This window comes from Tiliqua scincoides, chromosome 3, assembly GCF_035046505.1.
Source record: "Tiliqua scincoides isolate rTilSci1 chromosome 3, rTilSci1.hap2, whole genome shotgun sequence".
NCBI lineage: Eukaryota > Metazoa > Chordata > Lepidosauria > Squamata > Scincidae > Tiliqua > Tiliqua scincoides.
The window spans coordinates 147,029,028-147,054,611 of NC_089823.1; the positions used below are offsets into that span (position 1 = coordinate 147,029,028).

General features: G+C 42.7%; 1 protein-coding gene across 1 annotated transcript in view; it reads right to left on the bottom strand.

Moving 5' to 3' along the window:
* The window catches only part of CCDC6 (coiled-coil domain containing 6), a 55,298-nt gene that overhangs the window by 25,750 nt on the left and 3,964 nt on the right, over window positions 1-25,584 (bottom strand). Inside the window, exon 2 of the mRNA XM_066620641.1 lies at window positions 3,489-3,638. Within this exon, the coding sequence (XP_066476738.1) occupies window positions 3,489-3,638 (150 nt within the window). The remainder of the gene's footprint in view (window positions 1-3,488; window positions 3,639-25,584) is intronic.

Below are 25,584 nucleotides of genomic sequence, written 5' to 3' on the forward strand. Positions count from 1 at the left end.
CAGATGCCACTTTGAATCCAATGTCAGTACATTGTGAAAGGCAAAAGGTTTAACGCCACAGATGATCAGGCATGACAGTGACTATGCTGTACTGCAATGATGTGATGTAGCAGTGAGCAGGGGCTAACATGACTGATCACTCTTCAGAACAGAATATTCGGAATCCATCACACTGAGCAAGATTCTGAACACCTCTGGTAAAACTGCAAAAATGAAACAATTTGCACTAGTGCAGAATCTGGGATCTCTGTAGTTTGGGATCTTGAGAATAAGCAAAATGTTAAAAACTTGGGGGGAAATGGTTCACTCAATCTGTGTTTCCAGGTTAAATTCCATTTCTATTTATTTTTCAAAATGTAAGACTTATCTTCCAACACATCTGTTAAACGAAGAACTTCTCCTACTTCACCATCAGGAGATTGTACTAACTGAAAAGACTTTCCAGAATATCAGTACAGGTTCTGGACCCCCCCCCCCCCACGTTTAAGTGAAACCACTGATACAGGCGAGCACACCCTCTGGAGGGTCGTATGAACCTAGTTGAGGATGTGGACAGACATTTGTGACCTCTGCTGGGCTCAGACAACCTTAGAGGCAAAAACTTGGAAGTGATATTTTTAAATGCCTTATCTGGCATAGAGAGGCCTGGGGAAGTCCCTGAGGAGGTGAGAGGGGGCCGTGGACCTGATCCGTGGAAAAGTGAATCTGTGGATACGGGATCCACAGATATAGGGGCACCCTGTATTAGCTTTTGATTGAAAAACTGTATAGGTAGCTTTATATTTATTTGGTCATGGATTTGGCTTGACACAACTTGTATTACAGGTTCAACCTTGTTACACACGGATTTTTTTATACATGGATTTTACTCAACAAGAATGTCCACCGCAAATGAGAAAGAAAGTGCTGATCCCTGGAGAAGGGGCAAAAATGTATACCTTTAAAAAAAAAATCACAGTTTTAAAAACAGCTTTTTTTACTGTTCTAGAGAGACAGTCATGTAAGCAATCATTCCATTCTTCAGTTGAGCCAGGCAAAGGCAGGGGGCCCTTTGCATTTCAAATTGAGGATTGTCTCTCTACAACAGTAAGAAAAGCTCTTTTTAAACTAGTTTTAAAGGGACACACTTTTCTAATTTTTTAAACTGCTTTTATTTAACACATTTTATGGTATCAGAAGGGAGTGCCAGAATCAAACCCCTGCAGATGTTGAGGCAAGACCTTATTCCATTAGGAGTAATGGAGGGGCAAGAAACCTGAAGTGGGTCTTTAAATCTATTTTTCCACTGTTTTTTAATTCACAGATTTTTTTTATCCACTAGGGCAGTGGTATTCAAACTGGGGTGCCGTGACACCCCAGCCTGTGGGTCCTGGCCTCTGCCCCCTTAAGGGGCGGGGCAGCCAGGAGACAGAGGGAAGGCAGCAGCACGATCCACAGGATTGCGCCACTCAGGGGCTGCAGGGGCTTGGGTGCACTTGCCCAAGCCTTCTGCAGCATCCTGGGGGTGCGGGGAGCCCTGCGCAACCTTTGGCAGGGCTCCCCAGGTCAGGAAAAGCGAAAGCGGAGCGATTGTGCCCCGCTCCGCAAAACCGGAAGTGGAGTACGATCGCTCTGCTTTCCCTTCTGATGGGGCTGCAGGGACTGGGGTGCGCCCTCTAGTCCCTGCAGCAGCCATCCCTGTGTGCGGGGAGCCCTGCGCAAGTACCTGCAGGGCACCCCAAGTCAGGGAAAGGGAGAGTGGGGAGAGCAGATCGCCCCACTCTCCCTTTCCCTGACCTGGGGTGCCCTGCAGGCGCTCGCACAGGGCTCCCTGCACACACTGACGGCTGCTGCAGGGACTGGAGGGTGCACCCCAGTCCCTGCAGCCCCCTGAGCGACGCCATCCTGGGGATCACGTTGCTGCCTTCCCCCTCCCCGCCCCCGCAAAGACTTACTGCGGGTTTCAAACTCCAGGAGAGTTTGAAAACCACAGCACTAGGGCTTCCAAAATGGAACCCCAGTGGATTGCGAGGGATGACCTGTATTTGAAATTGGAAATACCTGAAGACATCATAAGCCCTGTTATTTTAATTTTTACCTAATTAATAGTGCATTCCACAATAAATCAAAACACTGAACACCTATGCTTCCACTCTTATCTGTACTGTTGTTATATATCTGATACACACCTGGGAGTATATCTGTAATTTAGTCTTTTGCATAGAATATGTGAATCTTTCCCTCCTTGTTCACTGAGGCAAATGCAAGTATTGTCATCCCCTCCAACAGTGTCAGGAAATAGACAGCCGGCCATATAATAGTATATAAAAATAACACAATACTCTCATTATTGTGCATAATTGACAGTGTGGCTGCATATACCAAGCACAGGGAAAGCATCTCAAATGTTCTATGCTCTTCAGAATAAAGATTTATATAATTGGACCTACTGTTCAACTTGTGTCAGTAAAACATTTGTGAATATGTTACCCCCTATAACTGGATAACAGGCACTTTTTCAAATGGATGCTCCTCTTTCATTTAGCAGGGGGAGAGTAACTGGCCCTCCTGACCCCAGCAGTGCCTTTTCTAGTGGCTGTCTGCTTGTATTATTTTGCATCTTTTTAGATTGTGAGCCCTTTTGGGGCAGGGAGCCATTAGCTGATTTTCTCTGTAAACCTCCTTGTGAACTTTTTGCTGAAAAGCAGTATGTAAATACTGATGATGATGATGATGATAATAATAATAACAATAATAATATTGGTAGCACAACCATGAATTGACCTGATGAAGCTTGCATTAGTGTCAGAAGACTGGGATGGGTGAGGGGGCAGCGGAGCTGCCTTAAAACTGTTCTTGCTAGTTAAAAGCAAGTGGATCACCCACTTCCTTACCATACTCCATTGCACAGTTTCCCCAAACCCTGAAGTATGGGACTGCCATGTGAAGGTAACTCTTTCGCTTGCATGGTCTCTTTATATAAAATCAGAAGTTTCACACTTTCAGGTTTAGGATAACCATGTTACAGAGCACAGTAAGGGGACTTTCTTTTTAAAAAAAGATCTGTGGCAGAGGTGGCAGCGGAAGAGAACATTCCCAGTCCCCCCAGCCCTGCTTGTGAAGTATAAATAGTTTATCTGGATTGCCATATAAACTTAATACAAAAATTGTCACATCCAGAGGACTGTATGGCAGCATTTTCTGGGTATGATTTCATATCAGTTGTCAGTCTCTTATGCTTATAGAAAAATTGTTTGCCACCCACAAACTTCATTAATTGTGATACAGAATTACATGGGTCTTCCATTTAGGTAAACGTGTACAGGATAGAGCTGCACAAACCAACTCACTCCAATTCTGCATGTTATTTTCATATTTAGGAAGCAGCTTTCTTCTCCACTTTCAAGTTTTATTTGGAGCTATAACTGCAATTAGACCAAAATGCCTCCAAACACCTTCCAGCTCATTCCTCTGAAGTTTTTTTTTTTACCCTGGAAAAGTTTTCATACCTGCATCAGCTTCCTTGAGAGCTCATTTGTGAGAAATTCTTCCTCCTTTTCATAGTTCACTGCCAGTGTCTCTTTCTCCTTTTGTAAAGCTTGAATCTTCTTAAACAGAGTATTGCTGATAAATTCTTCCTCTTGCTCTGCCCTTGCTTGCTGCAAAAGAAACATGTTTTTAAAAACCCAGAAGCCACATGACGAAAAAAATTTGAAGGGCATGATCTAATTGCCAGGAGTGAATGAGAGTGGGCCCCATTTCTTTGTTCATTTCTTTCTTTGCCACTTAAAACCTCAAAAGGTATTGGACACACAAACATCTGCATTGCTAAGATCAAAGTCTACACCACCCACAACGTCTTCAAAGATAGCAACAGAATTTATGAAAGTCACACACCAGAGCTCTGATCTACATAACCACAGAAGCAGCAGGAAGCTGCCCCAACTGTGGACCAACACTGCGTTGCTGTGTATGGACTAGCAATGGGGTCGCTTAAAGTGTAACCCAGGGGAGTTATGTTTGCATCTAATGACTCTGGATGTGGTTGATTTTTTTCCCCACTCCCAGAGAGACAGACAGCAGGCCTTCTCATAACCATAACCAAGTATAGCAGATCTCTGTGCAGAAATTTATTTCTGCCAATCCGCTGTGATTACTGGACCAGAATGCAAATATTTCAGCCACTTACAAGTTGCAGGGTACAAAGATGCAACACAAGATTCAGGCCTTTATGCATCCCTCCATCTTGGTTATTAATATGGCCATTTTGCTAGTCATACATATACAACTGTTCTCCAGTTTCATCAATGTATTATGATGAATGTTCACCTGGTAGAAGCACATTAGACTGCAATCCTGTATCTGACACACTTATCTAAGAGTAAGAGACACAAAAAAACAGTGGGATGAATTCAGAGAAAACATGCTTAGGACTTGGCAGTAATTGGCTTGCAGTGTGTGTGTGTGTATGGTGGGGAGAGAATCCACCCTCATGTGCATTGGACCCACCACAGTCAGAGAGGAAGCACTAATCTAGACCAAGCAAAGTTGGGGAAAATGGGATGTGGCTCCTAGGTTCCCACATAGCAATCCACAACTCATTCCTCCCCTATCAGTTTCCTGACTCTCAAATTGAATGGGTGGGATAACACCCAGAGAGTCAAGGGGTCCATCAACAAGCTAATCCCGACAAATAACACAAATGGGCTATTTATGAAAGCACTATAACAACTGGAACAAATGCAGAAATTAGAGTGTCTATTTCTTTAAGCAGTGCATGTTAATGATGCTGAGATCTTCGCCTATGACTGTAACCACCCTTGCTTTTGTGAATACTCTTATCCAATGTAGAACATGTGCACTGGCTCTCTGCTCGTTTGGGGACCTAGCCAAAGCAGAAGGGGCGAAATTATCTGTTCCAAGTAGGAGAGTGAGAGCCCAATCCTATCAATACCATGCTATAGTATGCAGTAGCACCAGAGGTGCGTGCTGTATGCTATGGTGACAGTAGGGCAACATGGAGGCAAGCAAAAAACATTTTTACATACATTAGGGTGCTTTCCAGTACTGACAAAAGGGCAATGCAGCTCTGAGGTAAGGGAACAATCATTCCCTTACTTTGAGGAGGCCTCCGTGACTGACACCCAACTGCAGGATGCAGCACATGTCCCATTGGCACCACTATGCCAGTGCTGGAGAGCACTGACATAAGGGGTTAGGATTGCGCCGTTAGGTAGCCTATGGGTCTCCTTGGACATATGCCACCCATTTTGGCAGCATATGTCTGAGGAGGGAAGAGGAGAGGGGAGGTTTTCAAAATTCGGGGTAACATTCAGCATGTGTGACTGCCACTGAATCTACCCCTCCTGAACATGGCCCGTGCTGCTGCTAACTTACTGGCAATCCTGGTTGTTGTGCTGCCTGATGTCAGGACCTCAGAATGCCCCTTCCCATTGCAAATGCCACTCCCACATCTGGGGGCCTTCTGAGACCTGAAGGCTATGGTGCACAACATCACTACCAGCTTTAATCATCACTACCAGTAATGGAAGGCCTTAAACATCACTACTAGTTTTCCTCCAAGTGAGGTTTAAAGGCCCACTTGGAGGTCTTTGGAGGGCCATGGAGGCCATGGTCTTCCAAACAGAGCAAGGAAGGAGGAAGGTTGAGGAAGGTGTATTGGAATTGCGGAAGATCTGGCGAGGAGGCAGATGTGGTGTCAGCAGTGGCCCCTTTAAGGGTAAGGCCTGGGCATCCAGCAGAGTGTGCTGCACAGCTGCAGCCACTTGAAGGCAACAGGGCCCTCAGGGATATATAGGAACACCTGAGGCAGGAAGGGGGTGTGGGTTGTAGAAGGAGTGCAGGTTGGAGAGGAGACTGACTGACTTGGCTTATGGACTTTGGAATCTGACCTCGGACTGTGACTTGGCTTATGGACTTTGATTTGGCAACTTTAACTGATTGGACTGACTTACTTGGAATCTGTGGACTGGGACTGGACTCTGACTTTTGCTTGCTGCACTTGTGAGTTTAACAAGGGAAACTAATCAGCCTTAAGTGGGCACGAGGCCCAGTGCGGAGGAGCTGTGGCAAGACAGAAGGCGGAAGCACCTTCCACAGGCATAGTGCCACAGGCATTTACCCCTCCCCAACTCCCCTAGGTACACCTGTGCCAAGGAATCAAAAAATGCTGCTACTCACTGTTTCTGACAGCACACTATAGAGCAGCAATGCCATAAATCGGGCTGCACATGAGTTCTGGCAGTGCAGCCCAAGGACAGGATAGGGCTGTCAGTGAGTTTACTCTCCTATGCTGGCACTCCAGTCTTTCCTAAGAGGTCTTTAAATACCCCCCCCCACACACACACTCTCTCTCTCCCATATCACAGCTATATGAACCATGTGTCAAATCATAGTGACATCACATGGCAAACCATAAGAACCAGCAAACTAAATTTGTGCTTACCCTCCAAACCATGGGTAGCATCAGGAGTTACCCTTCCTCTGAAGCAAACTACTCTTGATAGCACCCCAGGACTGCACATCAGCTTCAAACTGTGGTTGACAAGAGCAATACAAAGCACAGCTTGGTGGTTTGGCTGCAATAAGGATCTATGGAACTAATTAAGCGGAAGTGTGAGCTGACATAGAAGTTAAGGCTAAGTCATGCAGTCATACAATATTACATCATGGTTTTCTTACCCAAACTAGAGTCAGCCCCAGGATGTTCTGGGTACTCAGGCAACTATTCCATCCAGTCCCCTGTAGGTGTGCTTGTGCTCATTGCCTCCCTCCCCTCCCAGCTTACTGGGAGCTCAGCTTAAGGTCATCAGCTGAGCACATTTCCTCCATATCCTGCTCTTCCTACCAGGACTTGCAAATGGCACACCCCCCAGCCCCAACTTACCTGGGGATCAGTGGTGGCAGGCAGAAGTGATTCCTATCCTGCCCTTCTTGCCCAGACCTACTGCCTGCATTGGCCTCTAGGAGGGGAAGAAATTGTTTGGAGTTTTCCAAGTGTCTCAAAACAGTGTCTGCACAATGCTGGCAGACTGAATACAGGGCTGAGACAAATGGAAAACTATTGAACAAGTTGAGGGGGTGGAGGAGAAATAAGGCAACAAAGCTTATCGGCAGGCTGCCACAGAGAGCAATCACAACCCTGCCAACCACTTCTGATAGATTTCACGGGTGTGTCTTCCATAAGAATCCATAAAGCATCCTAGCAAACAGTACCAACCAGTTTCCTACATTCTTGACAGTCTCCAGATCAAAGGAATCCAAGGGGGCTGGAAAGGTTTCAGGTAGTTTAAAGAGCCACATGGTGCTGGCAATCAAGTTATTAACAAGGCACCCTCTGCCAATCTCCTTAAAAGCGTCAGCCTCTGGACTGTTTTCATTTATTGCTTACCAAGGTGGTTTGCCCTCCAGTACTCACCTTACTATTTTTTAGCTGCTTCTAGTGCAAGTGGTGGTGCCTACAGTTCTTCCAGAAGAAACACTATGCCTTTAACAGCTGCATGACACAAATTAAACAGGTGCAGCTTTTCTCAGAACAGAGCAGCAGTAATGGGGAGTTTTGACAGTAAAACCTATTAAGGGTACAGACACAGAGGCAAACCGAATTGGCATGGCTGAGTTCCTAGTAATGGATATTCTGAATGTGCAGTTTCAGTTGAGCCATCTCCATAGAACCTGGCAAGACTTATTCAAACACAAAAAGAAAAAAATCCTAGAGAAGTGTTTGATGGTGAGGTCCTAACCTGCTTTGCCTACACTCCTCTATGGAGAAGGATAAATGGGAGCTAAGTAGCCACTCCCCCAAGTTCCTTCTTGCTGAAAGAAGGGTAAAGACAGAGATCCAACCCCTCCATACCTGTCTCCCCTCAGTTGTGCAGAAAAGGAGTGTTATGACTTATTTCTCTTCCTGCAATGTTCAAAGCAGGAAAGATGGAAAGGCACTATAACAAGATTAAAACAGAGGAACTCAAGGGGGTATTAGGAGTAATGGATTAAGACCTAACACATTTCAAGTCATCAGACCTTATTTCAAAGGACAAAACTCAACAAAAACACTTACATGCCATCTGATGGAAGCTAAGCAGCTGCTTTCCATATTCCTCCTGTATTAATTATGATTCGTCCACTAAGAAAGTAAGAGACCTCAGTCTAGCAGAGGATTAAGGGTATGACAGTAGTGCTCCTGGGCAGGTAAGGGGGAACAGGGACTGAACCTGGCACTTAACAGTTGAGGGTTTTAGTTTGAGTGAACTAAGCCGAGTTGTTGCAACTTCAACAACTAATGTGATAAAGTGCAAGAAAGGGAGAATCACAGATAAATGCTATCACAAAGAACTAAAGTGCTTAAAACTTCCCAGTGGTCAGTAACATTTAGGGAGAGCCCCGTTCTGTCATTCTTCACACATTTGGATCTCTATAGAACCTCTCCTGGGGGATGAGGTTACCCACTACAGACAGAGCCTAGGGAACAGGTGCAAGATCTTTGAAAAAGTGTGAAGCCTTAGGGAAAAGGTTCCCTAGGTTTCTCTTTTCTTTCAGGGCCTTCATCTCTCTAATCCACTGCATTATGAAGTCTCTTAAGAGGTGGAGAGAGCCTCATTCTATATTATACAACAGAACACAACAGCTAGTGCCTATAAGTTGTAGGATATGGAGCCCAAATTTTTCTGTTCCTCTAACAACAGATGTCTCACTGGGGTGACAGACTAAAAATATGACCACATGTGTATAGAACAAACCATGGCTCAGCTGGTTTCCAATAAGACAGATTCTCAGTCTTAGCTGCAAGGGAAGGTTAACAACCTAACAAGGTCACTGAAAAGGAACTGCAAGAAATCTGTAAAACTATTTGTAACTATTATTATCCAAGCATGTTAAAATAGAAGTTAACTGAAACTCACTAACGAGAATTTCAAAGTAAACATGCTTCCTCCCACAGTAGACAAAGATATCGCCACCATTCAGGAAAATACATTTAAGCGAAGCTCCTTATATAAGCAAGCATAATTAAGCAATTTTCCAAAAAAAATAAATTACTTTTTTGGCAAGTGAACATTGCTTTACTGACTTGGCCATTTTGCTAAAGGAGAAAATGCCTACCAGCAGAATGCTAAGTCACAGTTGTCTTGTTTCAATTTGGTAATATTAGGAGCAAGCAGCCATTGAAGAGCAAACACAAACAGAGCAAAAAAATAAATGTTAAGTTTAAACTACAAGCACTATCTATGAAATTCTCACAAGCATGCAAGGCAGATCTACTATATTAAATGTGCCATGTATATATATATATACCACCTTCCTCAAAGATTTTAACATCAGAAACATACTTTGCTGAGAAAACAATACTTTTGAGATGCTAAAAAAGTCACCTCAAAAACAGGTTCCATGCATACAAGTCACAGAAAAATTCTTTTTAAAGTCCTCCTTTTCTTCCTAAACGTACAAAAAAAGAACTGCCTAAGGACAGTGAAACTAAAAAAAGAAATGTTTTATAGAGCCACAGAAATTCTATTTCCACAACTCGTAAGTAGTTTATGCAATCACTGCCATAATGTGTGGTTGATGGCTTCACCAGTGATTTTCAACCTTTTTCTTCTCTTAGCACACCGGTGCTAAAATTGTCAAGGTACACCATCAGTTTCTGGACAATTGACAAGGCACACAAACTATTGGTAGGGGCTCACATACCCCAATGGCCCTACTAATAAATGACCCCCAAACTCCTGAGGCACACTGGAGACCATTCATGGCACACCAATGTGCAAGAGTACATTGGTTGAAAAAAGCTGGGTTATGGAGGTTTGCAATGATATACAAATGGAACCTCCAGGTACTGAGGCCGTGTACTCTGAATATGAGTTACTGTACTCTGAATAAGAGTTACTGGGAGGCAAACAGCAGGGGAAGGACCATGGTCTTCATGGCACAATTGTGGGTGTCCCAGAAGTTTTATATGCCTGGCCATTGTTGGAAACGGGATGCACACCTAGACAGATACTTGCTGTGGAGACCTGTGTCAGGCTCCATATCTGCCACCACTTTCACCCACGCCTCTCTGTCAGGCAGCCTCTCTGTCAGGGTTCCACCTGGGCAGCTGTGGCCTCCTCTGTTGGACACATCATCAGTCGCATCAGCAGTGCATTTGCCTCAGTTGGTCACATGGGACCCACCATATTGGATGTAGTCCAGGAGTTATTCTAAAGGATGTAGACTACAGGATGTACTGAGCCACTTGTGTCTTTCAGGCTCCCTTCCCTTACAACAGAGATTTCTTTCAACAGGCATCTCAACCAGCCCAGGACAAAAAAAACTCTCTCTGTGTAGAATCAGTGGTCACTGTCCATAAAAAAGTTTCAGGAATTACATTGCAGTGAAGGCTCAAGGACCTTTAAAAAATATTGAGAGTTATAAGCAGTAATGCATGCAGTGATACTCAGAGAGTTCAGCAAGAGATAACTGTTTAATGTTTACAGAACTGTACCAGAGATTTCAGCTTTCATTTGTGTTCCCAGTCCACTCCATGTTTTCTGTGTACTCTTGGAGAATGTCAAACCAGTTCCTTGACTGAGAAAGGCACCAAAGAATTCAGAGGGTGAAACTGCTAAGGTTCAGGATGCAAGGGAAATGCTACTACAATATGAGATGCTGAAACCTCCAGGAATCAAACAAATAAACATTTACTCTCATATTAACTGGTATTTTTCTTTCAGCTGTAACATGGTATCTGTTTCATTCTGGAACCCCCCATGGATAGCCCAAACCACGGATACGGGCAACGCAGTCTAGAACCTCCAGATGCAAGGGGAGCCCAGCTCCTCTCCCCTCTGGAGGCGAGACTGAGCTCAGCAGATGCTGCAGATATCCGGCCCCCTCAATGCCTCATAAGGTATTAAAAACGTCACTTCCAGTTTCTCCGTGAAACCAGAAGTCACAAGTTTTTAAGAAGTCAAAAGTTCCGTTAAAGCCCGGCAGAGGCCGTAGATGGATGTCCACAGCTTCTGCTGAGCTCAGAGGTCTCTACTGAGCTCAGAGCTCCCCTCGATTCTGGAGGGGGCGTACACAGGGGGTGCGTGCAGAGGAGCCCCATGGACCTGATCCGTGAATAACTGAATCCACTGATCTGGTTCCACTAGAACAGCAATTTTCAACCAGCGTGCCACAGCACACTGGTATGCCATGCGAGTTTGATCATTTATTAGTATTATTGGGGGACGTGAGCCCCCGCACTGGCAGTGCGGTATGCTTTGTCAACTATTACAAAAACTGATGATGTGCCTTGACAATTTTAGTGCCATGCACTGTTTCAGAGCACTTCACCATAGATAGCATAAGAGGGAAGCAAGAAGTCTAGAAGGTCTGTTTTTGCAAATGGAACCTTCACCTTCATGTTCACTATTTCTGCTGCTGATTCTCATGCCCACTGCCTTTCTCACACCATGTTATTCTCTGTGCTCAATCATGTTTGTGATTAACTAGCATGGGTCTCTAACAAAGTTACTTTGGTAAGTGGAGGAGAAAACCACCACAACAGACAGAAGTAAAATCAAGTCAAAGGGCAAAGTCCTCAATGACTAACACAAGCAAACCTATAATTTGAGACTGTGTAAATATATTCCTGAAACACAAACAAACCCCCGTAAGGTTTAGTTCAAGAAATGTGCGCTCAGGGAAAAGCTGTTTAGGACACAATGGCAGCAGGACCCAGCCTGGAACTAGCCAATTTCCCAAAGGGTGTGGGCATGTGTTTAAAAGCACAGCATGCCCAGGCAAGAAGGGGCAGCCGAACTTTTCCTCTCTTCTCCCCCACGTCCCGCCTTTCAAAAGCAGAGCTTTTAATGCTGCTTTTCTCCCAGAAGGTTTTCCGAGTCTACCAGGAGAAAAGCAGTTTTAGAAAGCTATTCAGAGGAGGGAAGTGATGGTGGGGAGATAATTCTACTCCTCCCCCCACAGTGCACTTTAAATTCTCTCCCCCCATCCATCAGGTTGCTTTACAGGTCCCTGCAGCAGACCTGATTCAACAAACAGATCTGCTACCATCTCACCTAGTTTGGCTCTTGTTATAGTATTCGGTACATTTGCTAAATTTGTGTTCTATGTTTAGAGATCCTTCTTGCAGTTTCATATAGCTGACAACCAAACTGAGGCTACAATCCTATGCACACTTTCCTGGGAGTGGACCCCTACTGAATGCAATGGAATTTACTTCTGAATAGATCTGCAGAGGATTGGGCTGTGTTTTATTCAACCACCAATGCAACACAGCCATTCAGCTACCTTGGCAAAATTATATTTCTAAAAAGCGGGTTATAAAAATATATTAAAAATAGATAATCAAACACACAATCCTTTCTGCTTTTAAAAAATTGTTATAAGGTTATAATCCTTATGCTGCATCTGGCATGCATGCATTATATATCTTTGTCACCCTTAAGGTTTATGGACATTTTTTTGTTATATACTAAAAACTGCACACAATTTTATGACTTTGCAACACTATTATAAACCTACAACCTCAGAGAAGAATGCTACTCTTGCTCATAAATTTCTCAGTTACAATAAAACTTTGCTATTTGGACTTTTTTTTTTTACAAAGAAGTATGTGAGAGTAGGTGGGAATTCTAAATAGTTTTTTTTTAATTTGAGAGTCTTAGATTAGATACTGAGACTTTAGGATGGGCAAGTTATTCAGTCTTCATTAAATGCACACATAAATGTCACAGACTACACATATATCTAATTTGCAGCTTACAAGAATTAGGCAAGCATAAGATCAAATCCTGTCACGCAGTGCTCCAAACTGAGGCAAATGCAGCTTAAAAGCTGACATTGGGGGGGGGGGGGAAGAAGAAGAGTTACTTCATTGATGTTAATCTTCTGAAGTCTTAAAATGAATATGAACATTCTTATTTCATTGAAAAAAATCTAAATACATCAAATGCTATGGATTTAACCATCAGAATCCTCAACAGAATAGTTTTAAGGAAAGGAAACGAGTGTAAACTGCTTTCATTACCTTATACGTCATTTTTAAAAATCTGAAGTATTACAAGCATTCAACATTAATTCTGACAGACTACACTTACCAAGATGGGGGAGGAATTTTGCAAGATCAATCAGCTTTGATTTTTACCAGTGGAGGCCTCCAATTCTGCTAAGTGGGCCATGACTCAAGCATGAACATGCCCCATTCCACAAAGTACCACAGGACATATTTAGTTCTCTGATTTTGTGGAGCTTTGCCTCCACAAAGAGCTATGTGAATCTATGCCTGACTACGCCATAGCTATTTACAGATTTATTTTGTTATATGAACTGCTTTGTGAACTATTGTACTTTTTATGGGAAAGTAGTATACAAATATGATGCTCATACTAATAATAAAACTCCTGGTCCTGCTTTACATGCCGTAACACTTTCCCACCCCCCACCCCCGCCTAACATGTGCCACTTATGACTATTGTGATGCAGGTGGGCTACCCATGATATCTGCACCAAAATTAAGCATCCCTATCTCAGAATAGCATTGCACACCACTGTTCCTCTGGTTCTTCATGTTTTCCACTGCCCCAAAGCAGTGAGAAGTTCAGATAAGATGAAGTTCATGGGGTCAGAGAAAAGTATTTAAGGCTTACTGTGGTGTCCTGTACAGTATTTATCTGTTCTTTTACAATACAAATGTTCAGGTAGGTTGGGCATTTCAGGGATGACGAAATAAGGATATACAAGTAGGCTGGGTCTAGATTTAGAAGAATGCCATCTTCCCTCTCCAGAATTCTTGTAGTCACATGGTAAGCCAACTCAACACTGCTCTCGATCTCCAATGTTTGCTAAACCCAATCTCTTGCCAAATCAAAACTGGGTTGAGTTCTCATCCTGGCAGGTGGGTGTGACTCACGTCACTGGTGCTTGGAACAACCTAATGCCCATGTTCAAGCTACATCAAGCCTCAGGAGGGTTGCGTAACAGAACTGAATAGCTGACAACAATGGAATTGTTCTTGCAGCCTTATTTTACCACACACAGCTCTGTGCTACGAACTCTGTATATGCAGTATGGCATTATACTTCCACTCTTCTCTGCCTGGCACATCAGGAGAGTTTCTAAGGCAGTTCGATGCAGCAAATAAAGGACAGTGGTAAAGGCAAAAAATGTTGATAGGCACATAGATGCCCTTCAGTGTACTCAAAGAAGCTCTCACGATTGTGGCCTTGGGGTTATTTTCCTCTCTCTGCTGTCAGGGTTCCTCATTCCACATGCTTTGGTGTACAGAGGTTCATTCCCACAGTGCTTACATCCCTTGACTCTCCCCATTTTGCTTTAATTGGGTTTATGAATCTCTTCACAATTATACCTGTTCTTTAGACCAGTGTTTCTCAAACTGTGGGTCGGGACCCACTAGGTGGGTCACAAGCCAATTTCAGGTGGGCCCCCATTCATTTCAATATTTTATTTTTAATATTTTAGACTCCTATGGTATGTGACTGCATTTGGGGAAATGTTACAGACCTACACTTCTAACAAGCTACTATGTATATTATTTTAACAATGATAGTAAATGTTTGGCTGTACTTGTCGTAAGAGGTGACTAAACAACCACCAGGTAGATGGGACTCCAGAGCCTGGGAAAGCAGCTCATCTGAGAGAAGGAAAACTCTGATCCCAAACCTCCACTGCCTTGTGGCTACATCCAGTTATGGAAAAGGCTTCAGGAGTCAACCTCGAGGCAAAATCCAGAGCCGGAGTCCCTGAGGCAGTTCATGGCTGAACACAGTCACGTTCTGGCAACTCCTGCGACGCCGCTGGAACCAACCGTATTGGCTTCTGCCTTTCCATTGGACCATTCCAGCGACGTGGAGTGGGGGGATTTGCTGCATGGGAAACAGTCTATCCTCCATATCTGCTTTACCCAGGCTTCGCGCTCTGGAGAGGACATTCTGTTCCAGAGCCACCATTCAGAGCATGATACCATAGTCTTCTGAGAGTGAAGGATGCCAATGAATGATAGTAAATGGAACTTACTCCTGGGTAAGTGTGGGAAGGATTGCAGCCTAGGATTTTTACAAATTTTCCTGCTTGATGACATCACTTCTGGTCATGACTTCCAATGCGTCCTGACAGATTCTGATAGATAAAAAGTGGGTCCCGGTGCTTAAAGTGTGAGAACCACTGCCTTAGACCATTGGCAAAGCACAGTTGTTTCCCATTCAGAGAACACCGATGCAAGCTTTCAGTTCAACTTCAAACTCTCCGGGAGTTTGAAACCCGCAGTAAGTCTATGCAGGGGGGCGGGGGGAAGGCAGCAGGGGCAGGGGAAGGTGACCCTGGGGATCGCGTCGCTCAGGGGGCTGAGGGACTGGGATGCACTCACCAGTCCCTGCAGCAGCTGTCCCTGTGTGCGGGGAGCCCTACGCGAGCTCCTGCAGGGCACCCCAGGTCAGGGAAAGGGAGAGTGGAGTGATCTGCTCTGCCTCCGCAAAAGCGGAAGCGGAATAAGATTGCCCCATTCTTCCTTTCCCTGACCTGGGGTGCCCTGCAGGCGCTTGCGCAGGGCTCCCCGCACACAGGGATGACTGCTGCAGGGACTGGAGGGTGCACCCCAGTGCTCTGATTCCAGTTTTGCGGAGCAGGGCGCGATCGCTCCGCTTTCACTTTTCCTGATCTGGGGAGCCCTGCCAAAGGTTGCGCAGGGCTCCCCGCATCCCCAGCAGGCTGCAGGAGGCTTGGGCATGTGCACCCAAGCCCCTGCAGCCCCCCTGAGTGGCGCTTCCCCCTGTCTCCTGGCTGTCCCCGCCCCTTAAGGGGGCAGAGGCCAGGACCCACAGGCTGGGGCATCACGGCGCCCCAGTTTGAATACCACTGGGCTACAATGTATATGCTTTAAATGATAGATAGATAGATAGATAGATAGATAGATAGATAGATAGATAGATAGATAGATAGATAGATAGATAGATAGATAGATACCTTTACTGGGATACAAACATTCATATTAAAGAGACAGTGAATTAAAATTAACATAATAATGCAGACACTGTGGCCCTCTAGCACTACAATCTTATACAGAACACTGAATCAGAATAGCAGTGTGGGGAAGCACTAGTACACTAGTGCAATGGGTAGATAACTTACATATATGGTGACCATTCTGGAAGTGTTTTGGTTATTACAAGGCCGTTACATCCATGTGAACATATACATCCAATTACCCACCATTTACAACAGGGTTATATAACAGATAGACATCACAGCAAAAGGTATCTGCTAATAATGATAGTAAATGGGGCTTACACCTGGGTAAGTGTGGAGAATTGCAGCCTAGGATTGTTAAAAATTTTTTCCTGCTTGATGATGTCACTTCCGGCCATGACATCACTTCTGGTAGGTCCCGACAGACTGTCATTCTACAAAATGGGGTCCTAGGCTAAAATGTTTGAGAACCACTGGTCTAGGGTCCACAGAGGGTCCATACAACATTTATATATCACAACATGAGTTATATAATTAACAGCACAAGAAGTTGCTCTAACTGTTCTATAAGTATCTTCACTCCTGCCTTTTTTATTTTGGACTTCTTCTAGTTGCTTACTGAAATTCCACTCTATTTTGCTTTATGGATGGAGTGTACAGTTATTAAAATAATGTGCTACGGTCTGCAACTCGATATCATGAACAAAAAGTAAAGGGGTAAAGGTGAAGTAAAAGGAGCAAAGATAGCAGTACAGAAAATAATGAACAAGAAATGCCTCCAAATAAGGGCAAAAGATAATTCACTTTGCAAACAGGGAAGAACAAACATTTGCTGGCAGACCTGTAATGTGCCTCAAGGGAGAGACCATCCTCCTTACACTGTGTTCTTATACCCCGCAATTTGCCAGAAGTTACAGATACTGCAGGACTGCTTAAAGAAGTTGTGAAAAACTTCTCAAAACAAGCCCAGAGGAATGTATGCAACTTCTTGTCCCAGAGCAATTTTTTAAATCATGAAATTTCAGGACAGCCTAACCACAGTAATTCCGCAATGTGATGCTAACCTGGATAAAATGCTGTCTTGCTCAGTGAATGAGGATTGGCCAGATCAAACAAGAGACCTGCAATAGCCAACTGGGATTTTTGACTTTTTCCTTTTGTTTTTTTTTTAAAAGAAGATTCTCGTACTTTGTTATGGTATGAAACTCCCCTCAGTTTCAAAACAATTTGCCATGTAGAATGGGGGTGTGCAAGTGTTGGGGGGGGTTGAGTGGAGTGACTGGTGCCCAAGAAAAACAAGTCTGAAACCCCCACTGGGCTCACAGGACTAGTTTCACGGTCCTTTGGTTCCTGGCCCAGGTCCCAGAACATGCAAAAACAAAACACCGTGTAAGAGTTTCATCAGTGACTTACACTTGGGATGAAAAAGTAAAAGAAACCAAAGTGGGCTGTTTTATCGTCTAGGAGAAATGCCATAACATTGACATCTATCTCTTCCACCAGCCCTCAGGACTCAGAGAAGCAAATATGACCCTCCTTTTCCTGGCAACAGAACAGTTTGCAAGTATGGTTCATCTTTCATGCCAAGAGTTCCATTCTCATACTTACTGGATTGGAAGCTACAGCCCACACACACACACACCCTGTGCATAAAGATCAAAACAGACATTTTGCACAACGAATCTATCAAGGGCCAGTGTGGACTATATGTGCATGTTCTGCTCCCCATCCAGGCACAAAATCCCACAATCCCAAAATTTTTCATGCTTCCTCAGCACAATGGCCTCCTGCATCCCCCAAAAATCTGCCCTATGGGGTGTAGAAGGCTGCAGGGGAGCCCTTTGTTCCACCCCCGATAAAATATTATAATACAGGTCCAGCCTTGTTATACATGGATTTTTATACACAAACTTGACTCAACACAAACGGCCCCTGCAAATGAGAAGGAATGTGCGGATCCCTGGAGAAGGGAAAAAATGCACCCCTTTAAAATCACAGTTTAAAAAACTGCTTTTTACAGTTGCAGAGAGACAGTCAAACAAATGATTACAGGTATAAGCTAAGTATCCACAGATTTTTCTATCTCAAATCTGATGAGAAGGGCCCTTTAAATTAAAGGAAAACAGTCGTTCAATAATGCCAGAGAGGGCAACAGGCTGGCAATCCATCAATCATTATCTCTGCAGGCTTCACTCCTCCCCTTCCCACCTCCAGCACATGAAAGAAGGCTAAATGGCAGCCATTATCACCTTACAAATTCTTTCCCCCTTGCTGGGGCTCCTGGTGAAGGGAGGGATTGCTGCCTGCTAGTGAAGCCTAAGCTCCTGGAGAGAGACTGATTGACTCTGTGCATTAAAAGGTCAGCAAGGCTGTTTTTAAATCACCAGAGCAAAGAAACTTTGTTTCTTAAATTGATTTGCTATAGTGCGTTTTTTGCCATCCAGGTGAGTTCTTGGAATGGAACCCTCGCGAATAATGAGACTCAACCTGTATTCTATAAAATATTCTTAGTGATGTATAATAAAACCATGACTTTAATACTGCACCTGTTGAATAGAAAACTTCTATAAACCAGGAACTCAAATATTACCACAATAAGTTATGAACAGCCAAACGGAATGAAATTTACCAGTCTGGTGTTGCTATCTGCCAGGTGGACTGATAATTCCCCCATTTTAACTCTCTGCCTAGGACTGCTACAAGAACAAAGGAACTGGCAAGCACCTGCCAGGTCACAATACGTGATGGACTATGTTCAGTTTGGTTGATCATAACTTGATCAGTCCAGATATACTGTACACTACAGCGATTCTCTTCTCATATATTTATATATATGCAAATATGAATACACAATAATATGCAGGTGGTGGAACAGGAGCATCACTACAAGAAAATCATCAATAGAGTTGTTTGTTTTTAACTCAGAAGAGGAGTCTTATCTATGACACAGTTTCTCAAGTTTCCAGTATATCCTTTGCCAGCCACCCCCACACAGCCTGTCAATGCCTGTTGCCCAAACCCAGATGCGTCTAAAGACTTGCTGATTTTTTTTTTCCTATAGAATGAGTTGATTTCTGAAATATCTCAGATGATTTGGCCAAATTCATACCAAACCTCTTAAATTTTTGTTGAGCCTACCAAATTTTTGTTGACACCTACCAAAAATGCACACATAAGATCTGGTATAAGTCTTTGATGCAGGGGCCAAGAAAGTGGGCTCAGAGTACTGAGGTCTTAACTATACTACTGTACTGTGCATTGTTAATCATGCATTGCATTTTATGCTTATGAGCTGAGCTACTTGATAACTTTCTTTTCCAGACAAATGAGATGTCGTTTTAAGAAGAAAAAGTCCCTCTTGCATATCACTGTGGAATTCCTTCAGGTGATTTGTTATTTAGGAAGTCAAAAAACTTAGGTGTTCAAACTACATAATGTAGTATGGATTTTCATGACCTCATGGACACTACTGAAGGTTTAAAGTCATTAAACACAAACAGGTATGTTGTTTTTACTGTTGCACTTTACACATTAGTAGCAATTAAACAACAACAGTATACTAAACAATCTTTCAAAGAATGTTCCGTGAAGGATCACTGGCTCATGCAGGAAGTTGACTGACAATTAAAAATTATGTTCAAAACAGTGGTTCTCAAACTTTTTAGCCACAGGACCACCAGAAGTGATGTCATTAACCTGGAAGTGATGTCATAGCCAGAAGCGACATCAAGAAGGAAAAAGTTTTAACAATCCTAGGATGCAATCCTATCCACACTTACCCAGGTGTAAGCCCCAATGACCATCATTAAAAGTATATACATTGTTGCCTGTTAAAGTACAGATCACAAACCATGTTGGTATCAAGTCTAATATACTGGAAATAAAATATTGAAATGAATGACCCACCTGAAATTGGCTTCCGACCCACAGTTTGAGAAACAGTGCGTGTATAGATAAATATGGAAGAAACACACACAGAGAACCAAACAACTATGTCAAACCAAACAAAAATCCACACTTGTCTGATTTAAGACTACTGATTTTACAAAGTCAGTAGGGGGGAATTGAAAAACATATTCACAGTGCAAGAACACAGTTGTTCTTCAAACTATACAAGTACAATGTGATGGCAGCACAATCGAAGGTGCAAAAAAGCAGACCCTCAATCCCAATAGTTCTTTAATTGATAAGACCACAAAAGTACTCTCCATGTGCCTAGAAGCAAATTAAATTTGTAAATCGAAAAACTAGAAAAAATCTACACTGCATCAAATAAGGAGCAAACACCTAATGGTATTTCATTAAGCATTAGTTCAGGGAGATTGGAGAGAGAAAGAGATGCTGCATATAAAATAATTTTAAAATTCTCTCCTTCATCCCTAAGATGATGACCACACACCTGTCTTAGACTGCTGCTAAAATAGCATCATCCCCAAATGGGGCACATTTGGCCAGTACTAGACATCAGACCAAGACCATGAACAGACTGCTCAGCACTGATTTTCAGGACTGTCACCTGGTAAACAGAAGATCAATGTTGCCAACGCCAACCACAAAATGGTAGGGAGGGGTGCACACTGGAACTTAGCTCTCACTCCCAACATTCATTTAATACCGATAGCACTGATCACCACCTGTATCTAAACAGAGAGCACAGAGAGCCTCTGTTGCATATATAATGAGACTTTGGAGCTGCTGTACCACCAGCCAAGCCGCTCCCACAGAGAGGTCAAAGCAAGAAGAACTGAATTGGGGGGGGGGGGAGAGAGAGATCCAGTACCAGCATATAAGTATTTCAGAATACCTATCCTGGAACCTCATCTATCCAGCATAATGCAAACTCACTCAGGTTTCAGGCATTTCTATTCCCACATGCACAGCAGCATGTATTTCATGCATACAAGTATTTCATGCATATAAGTATTTCATGCATACAAGTATTCATGTATGCATGAATGAATTCATGTATGCAAGTATTCATGCATACAAGTATTTCATGCATGTATCATGCATACAAGTATTTCAGAATACCTATACTGGACCCTCATCTATCCAGCATAATGCAAACTCACTCAGGTTTCAGGCATTTCTATTCCCACACGCACAGCAGCTATTTTGAATTCAGTAAGATCCACACCTGTAGTTATCCATTTGCTACCAGAGCACACAAATAAGCTAAAAGAATACATTTTAAAAAATCATCTCCAGTATATTCCAAATATCCACCTGCAGAAGAAGATGTTGACTTACATCTCTCTGCAGTTCGCTGCCTTCCTACTCACACTAATCTCACACATGTCCAGCATTATGTGTTTCTGTCTATATCGCTGAACAGTGATATAACCTTCATTCTGCTGAAAACCTATATATTAAACTTTGGTTCCAATCCTAAACACACTTTCCTGGGAGTAGGCTCTACTGACACACAGTAGGACTTCCTTCTGAGTAAACTTGTGCAGGAGCACACTGTTTGACAGTTTTTTACATTCTTTTACATACATTTCATGTCTTAAAAGTTATATGCAGCAAAAAGTATGTTTCAGAAAGTCTTTTAACTGAAATCTTGAACCACAAAAACAGACTTAACAAAAAGTGAAAGTATCACTAAAACAAAAAAGCACTAGCCAAGAAATATGAACTGGTTTGCATGTTAACATATTCTTCGCTGGGCCTCCACCACAATCCTTGTGACTTGTATATTAAAACTTCATTTGTTATACACTATTTTAATACCATTTCTCTCCAGGTTCCACATTATTTTGTCTAGCTTGATTTTTCAACATCTAAACTACCCTTGCCATTACAACTGAATAACATTTAAATGCTCGATTTCAGAGATTTTCAAGGAGATAAGTGGCTGATGGGCAACAGGTTGCTATAGAAATGCTATGACTTTCCACATTCTTCAGTCATCACAGAACAATCTGTGCTTCTACGTTTCTAAATATATGCAAGTGATTTATAATCAACTGACCAATATTTAAGATCTAGATTTCAGACAACAGTCTCTGTATAGCTGCTCATTCTCTCCTGCTGTCCTCTAGGCACGGAACTACCTCCCCAAATATGTATATTGCACCACCTTTCTCCCTTCCATCAGCTATCTTTTTCATGTTGCCTGTGACCTATCCTCTTAATCTTCATTCCCAAATGTAATCAAGCTGTAAGCATGTGTAAGTATGTCTACCCAAACTTTTCTCCCTTTGTCCATCCCTCCATTGTTTCCCAACTATTTGTAAGCTTCATGGGAAAAGGGATCCATCTATGCTGCCTTTGTGTCATGAACACTGAGAGCACACTATTAATACCAACTAATTAAAATCAAAAGCCAAATTACTCTGTTTAAAAGACACACCAAGTGAAATGTTTTAGGGAATAACAAAAGGGAAAAAACCATCTGATTTCAAGGTTGCATAAATGTCCTTGCCTTTTGTAGTCACCCAGACTAGCATCTATTCCAGACCAGTGGTGTCCAAACTTTTTGACAGAAAGGCCACATCATCTCTCTGACAGTGTGTTGGGGGTCAGGAAAAAAGAATTAATTTAAATTTGAATAAATTTACATAAATGAATATATTAGAGATGGAACTTTTATGAATGAATGAAGGTCTCATGGTAGCTCAAAGCCTATAAGAGGCCTTGTGCAAAGCAAAGTTGACCTTCCCTTTGCTGCCACTGCTGCTTCATTGATGAGAAACAGCAAACAGCGGAGGAAGATTTCAGTCTGCAGCTCACATGAAAGGTTGAGCACTTGGCCCTTGTACTAGGTAACATTGGACCAGTGCGGGCTCCAGCAAGTCTCTGGTGGGCCAGTGACTCATTGGAGAATGGGGGCTCCCTGAGGGCTGTAAATAGCCTCCGGGCCCGGGTTTGGGCACCCGTGTTCTAGACAATAAATTTGGGTGATGAACAACACAATCCTATGCATATCTACTTAGAAGTCCTACTGAGTTCAACAGGATTTACTCCCAGGTAAGCATGTACAAGATTGCAGACTAATTATATTAAGGTTCACAACACAGTTTCCTTTTAAAGTCTTAAGAGGAAAGGCTACGGCGTTTGGGCCTCTCCAGCCTAGAAAAGAGGCGCCTGAGGGGGGACATGATTGAGACATACAAAATTATGCAGGGGATGGACAGAGTGGATAGAGAGATGCTCTTTACACACTCACATAACACCAGAACCAGGGGACATCCACTAAAATTGAGTGTGGGGAGAGTTAGAACAGACAAAAGAAAATATTTCTTTACTCAGTGTGTACTTGGTCTGTGGAACTCTTTGCCACAGGATGTGGTGATGGCGTCTGACCTGGATGCCTTTAAAAGGGGATTGGACAAGTTTCTGGAGGAAAAATATATTACGGGGTACAAGCCATGATGCGTATGCGCAACCTCCTGATTTTAGAAATGGGTTATGTCAGAATGCCAGATGCAAGGCAGGGCACCAGGATGAGGTCTCTTGTTATCTGGTGTGCTCCTTGGGGCATTTGGTGGGCCGCTGTGAGATACAGGAAGCTGGACTAGATGGGCCTATGGCCTGATCTAGTGGGGCTGTTCTTATGCTGTACACACTTTCCCGGGGGTAAGCCCCAAGAAACTCAGTGGGAAGCCAGGCCGCAGTCCTATGCACAGTTAACAAGGAATAAGCCCCACTGATTCTAGTGGGACTGACTTCTGGCAGCCCAATCCTGCCCACACTTTCCTGGGAGTAAGCCCCATCGACTCTAATCGGACTTACTGCTGAGCAGACATGCAGAAGGTTGGACTCTCAGACTGCAATCCTGCCCACACTTTCCTGGGAGTAAGCCTCATTGACTCTAACGGGTTACAAGCCATGATGTGCATGTACAACCTCCTGATTTTAGAAATGGGCTATGTCAGAATGCCAGATGCAAGGGAGGGCGCCAGTATGCGGTCTCTTATTATCTGGTGTGCTCCCTGGGCATTTGGTGGGCTGCTGTGCCCCACACCCCAGCAGTGTCTTTTCTAGTGGCTGTCTGCTGGTGTTGCATCTTTTTAGATTGTGAGCCCTTTTGGGATAGGGAGCCATTAGATATTTGATAGTCTCTGTAAACCGCTTTGTGAACTTTTTGTTGAAAATCGGTATATAAATACTGTTGTTGTTGTTGTTGCTGCTGTAAGATACAGGAAGCTGGACTAGATGGACCTATGGCCTGATCCAGTGGGGCTGTTCTTATGTTCTTAAGATGAGTTCTTGATCAGCTTTTCATTTGTCAAGATTCTCTGTGATGTCTCTCTTTTCTTCCTGCAGGACTTCATTCTTCCAAAAATCTAATGAACAGTTTCTATCTTTGTGAGTTTTGAAGTCCCAATTTGATAAACTAGTTGAACATTCAAATTTAAACCTAGAAAAATTATATCTGTCTATGATGCCACAAAAGCTTTCTAAAAAACAATGAGAACTCTTCAACCGATCCTCCTTTAAAAATAATACATTTTTCTAGTTAAGCACTTGCTTTTTTAATTAACCAGTGGCAGAAATTAGTGCATACCTATGACTGGGTCATGTCCATTGTTCTTGTCCGAATAAAGCAAAATCAGAACTTAATTGAATCTAAATGGACCAAGTATTCTTTGCATGGCCTGAAATGCACTTTACTGTACTCAAAAAAGTAGCTGCAATCTGAAATATGGAATAAGGAACCATCTTACGTACATTACATACATATATAAATCTAGCATTAGTTATGCTTTTTCATATTAATAATGATTTGTACATAATAGCAACTGAAATTTTTTAATCATTAAGGAGAACATAAGCTTGCTGATTGTGATTCTATGACATTAAGCTTTGAACTTTAATGTAAATCTGACTTGTGATCTTATCCTGAATACATTTTAACCCTTTAATACAAAGATTTGCATCTGAGACACTAAAGACTTTCTCTTCAATCACCATAAACAAACACTTTTAGTCATTTTGAAATTGAGTATGATAATCACAGCATTTCTTCACAAGTTACTCTCTTCCATCCCAAGGCACAGATGGTGTAGCCACAACTTATTCATAAGTGAACAATGACATTCTGCTAAAAGCAAGGTGAAGAAAGGCACCTTTACCAGTTGCTTAAATTGCTCTTGTTCTCTGTCAGTTCAGATCTTCTACCTCAATTAAGTACTATAAAAACATAACCTAATTAAACAAGATATTTGCATAACTGAAACAATATCAAACTTGAAAAGTCATGGACTAGGAACTTTGCTGTTTAATACTGAACAGGATTTAACTCAGCTTCTCGTGCAAACTAATGAATTTTATAGAAACAAATTCTATAAAACAAATCTTTATTTTGATAACCAACTTGTTCTCTATTTATTTCACTTTGAAAGAGCTGCACACCAACCAGGAAAAAAAATGTATAGGATACTGTACATGTTTCAGGATACTTTTTATATTGGAAATAGTCAAAATGTGCCTGATATGAGGTTACCTTCACTCAACTGTGCATGCAAGGATTTTTCCCATGCTTTGGGGAAGTCACCAAAGGCTACCAGATAAGCAGAGAGCCCTTTTCTATGTTTATGTTCAGTTTAAAAAAAAAAATCCCAAACAGTGAGCAGTAGCAATTCCTGCTTCTTTAGGAAGCTAAGAGGAAAG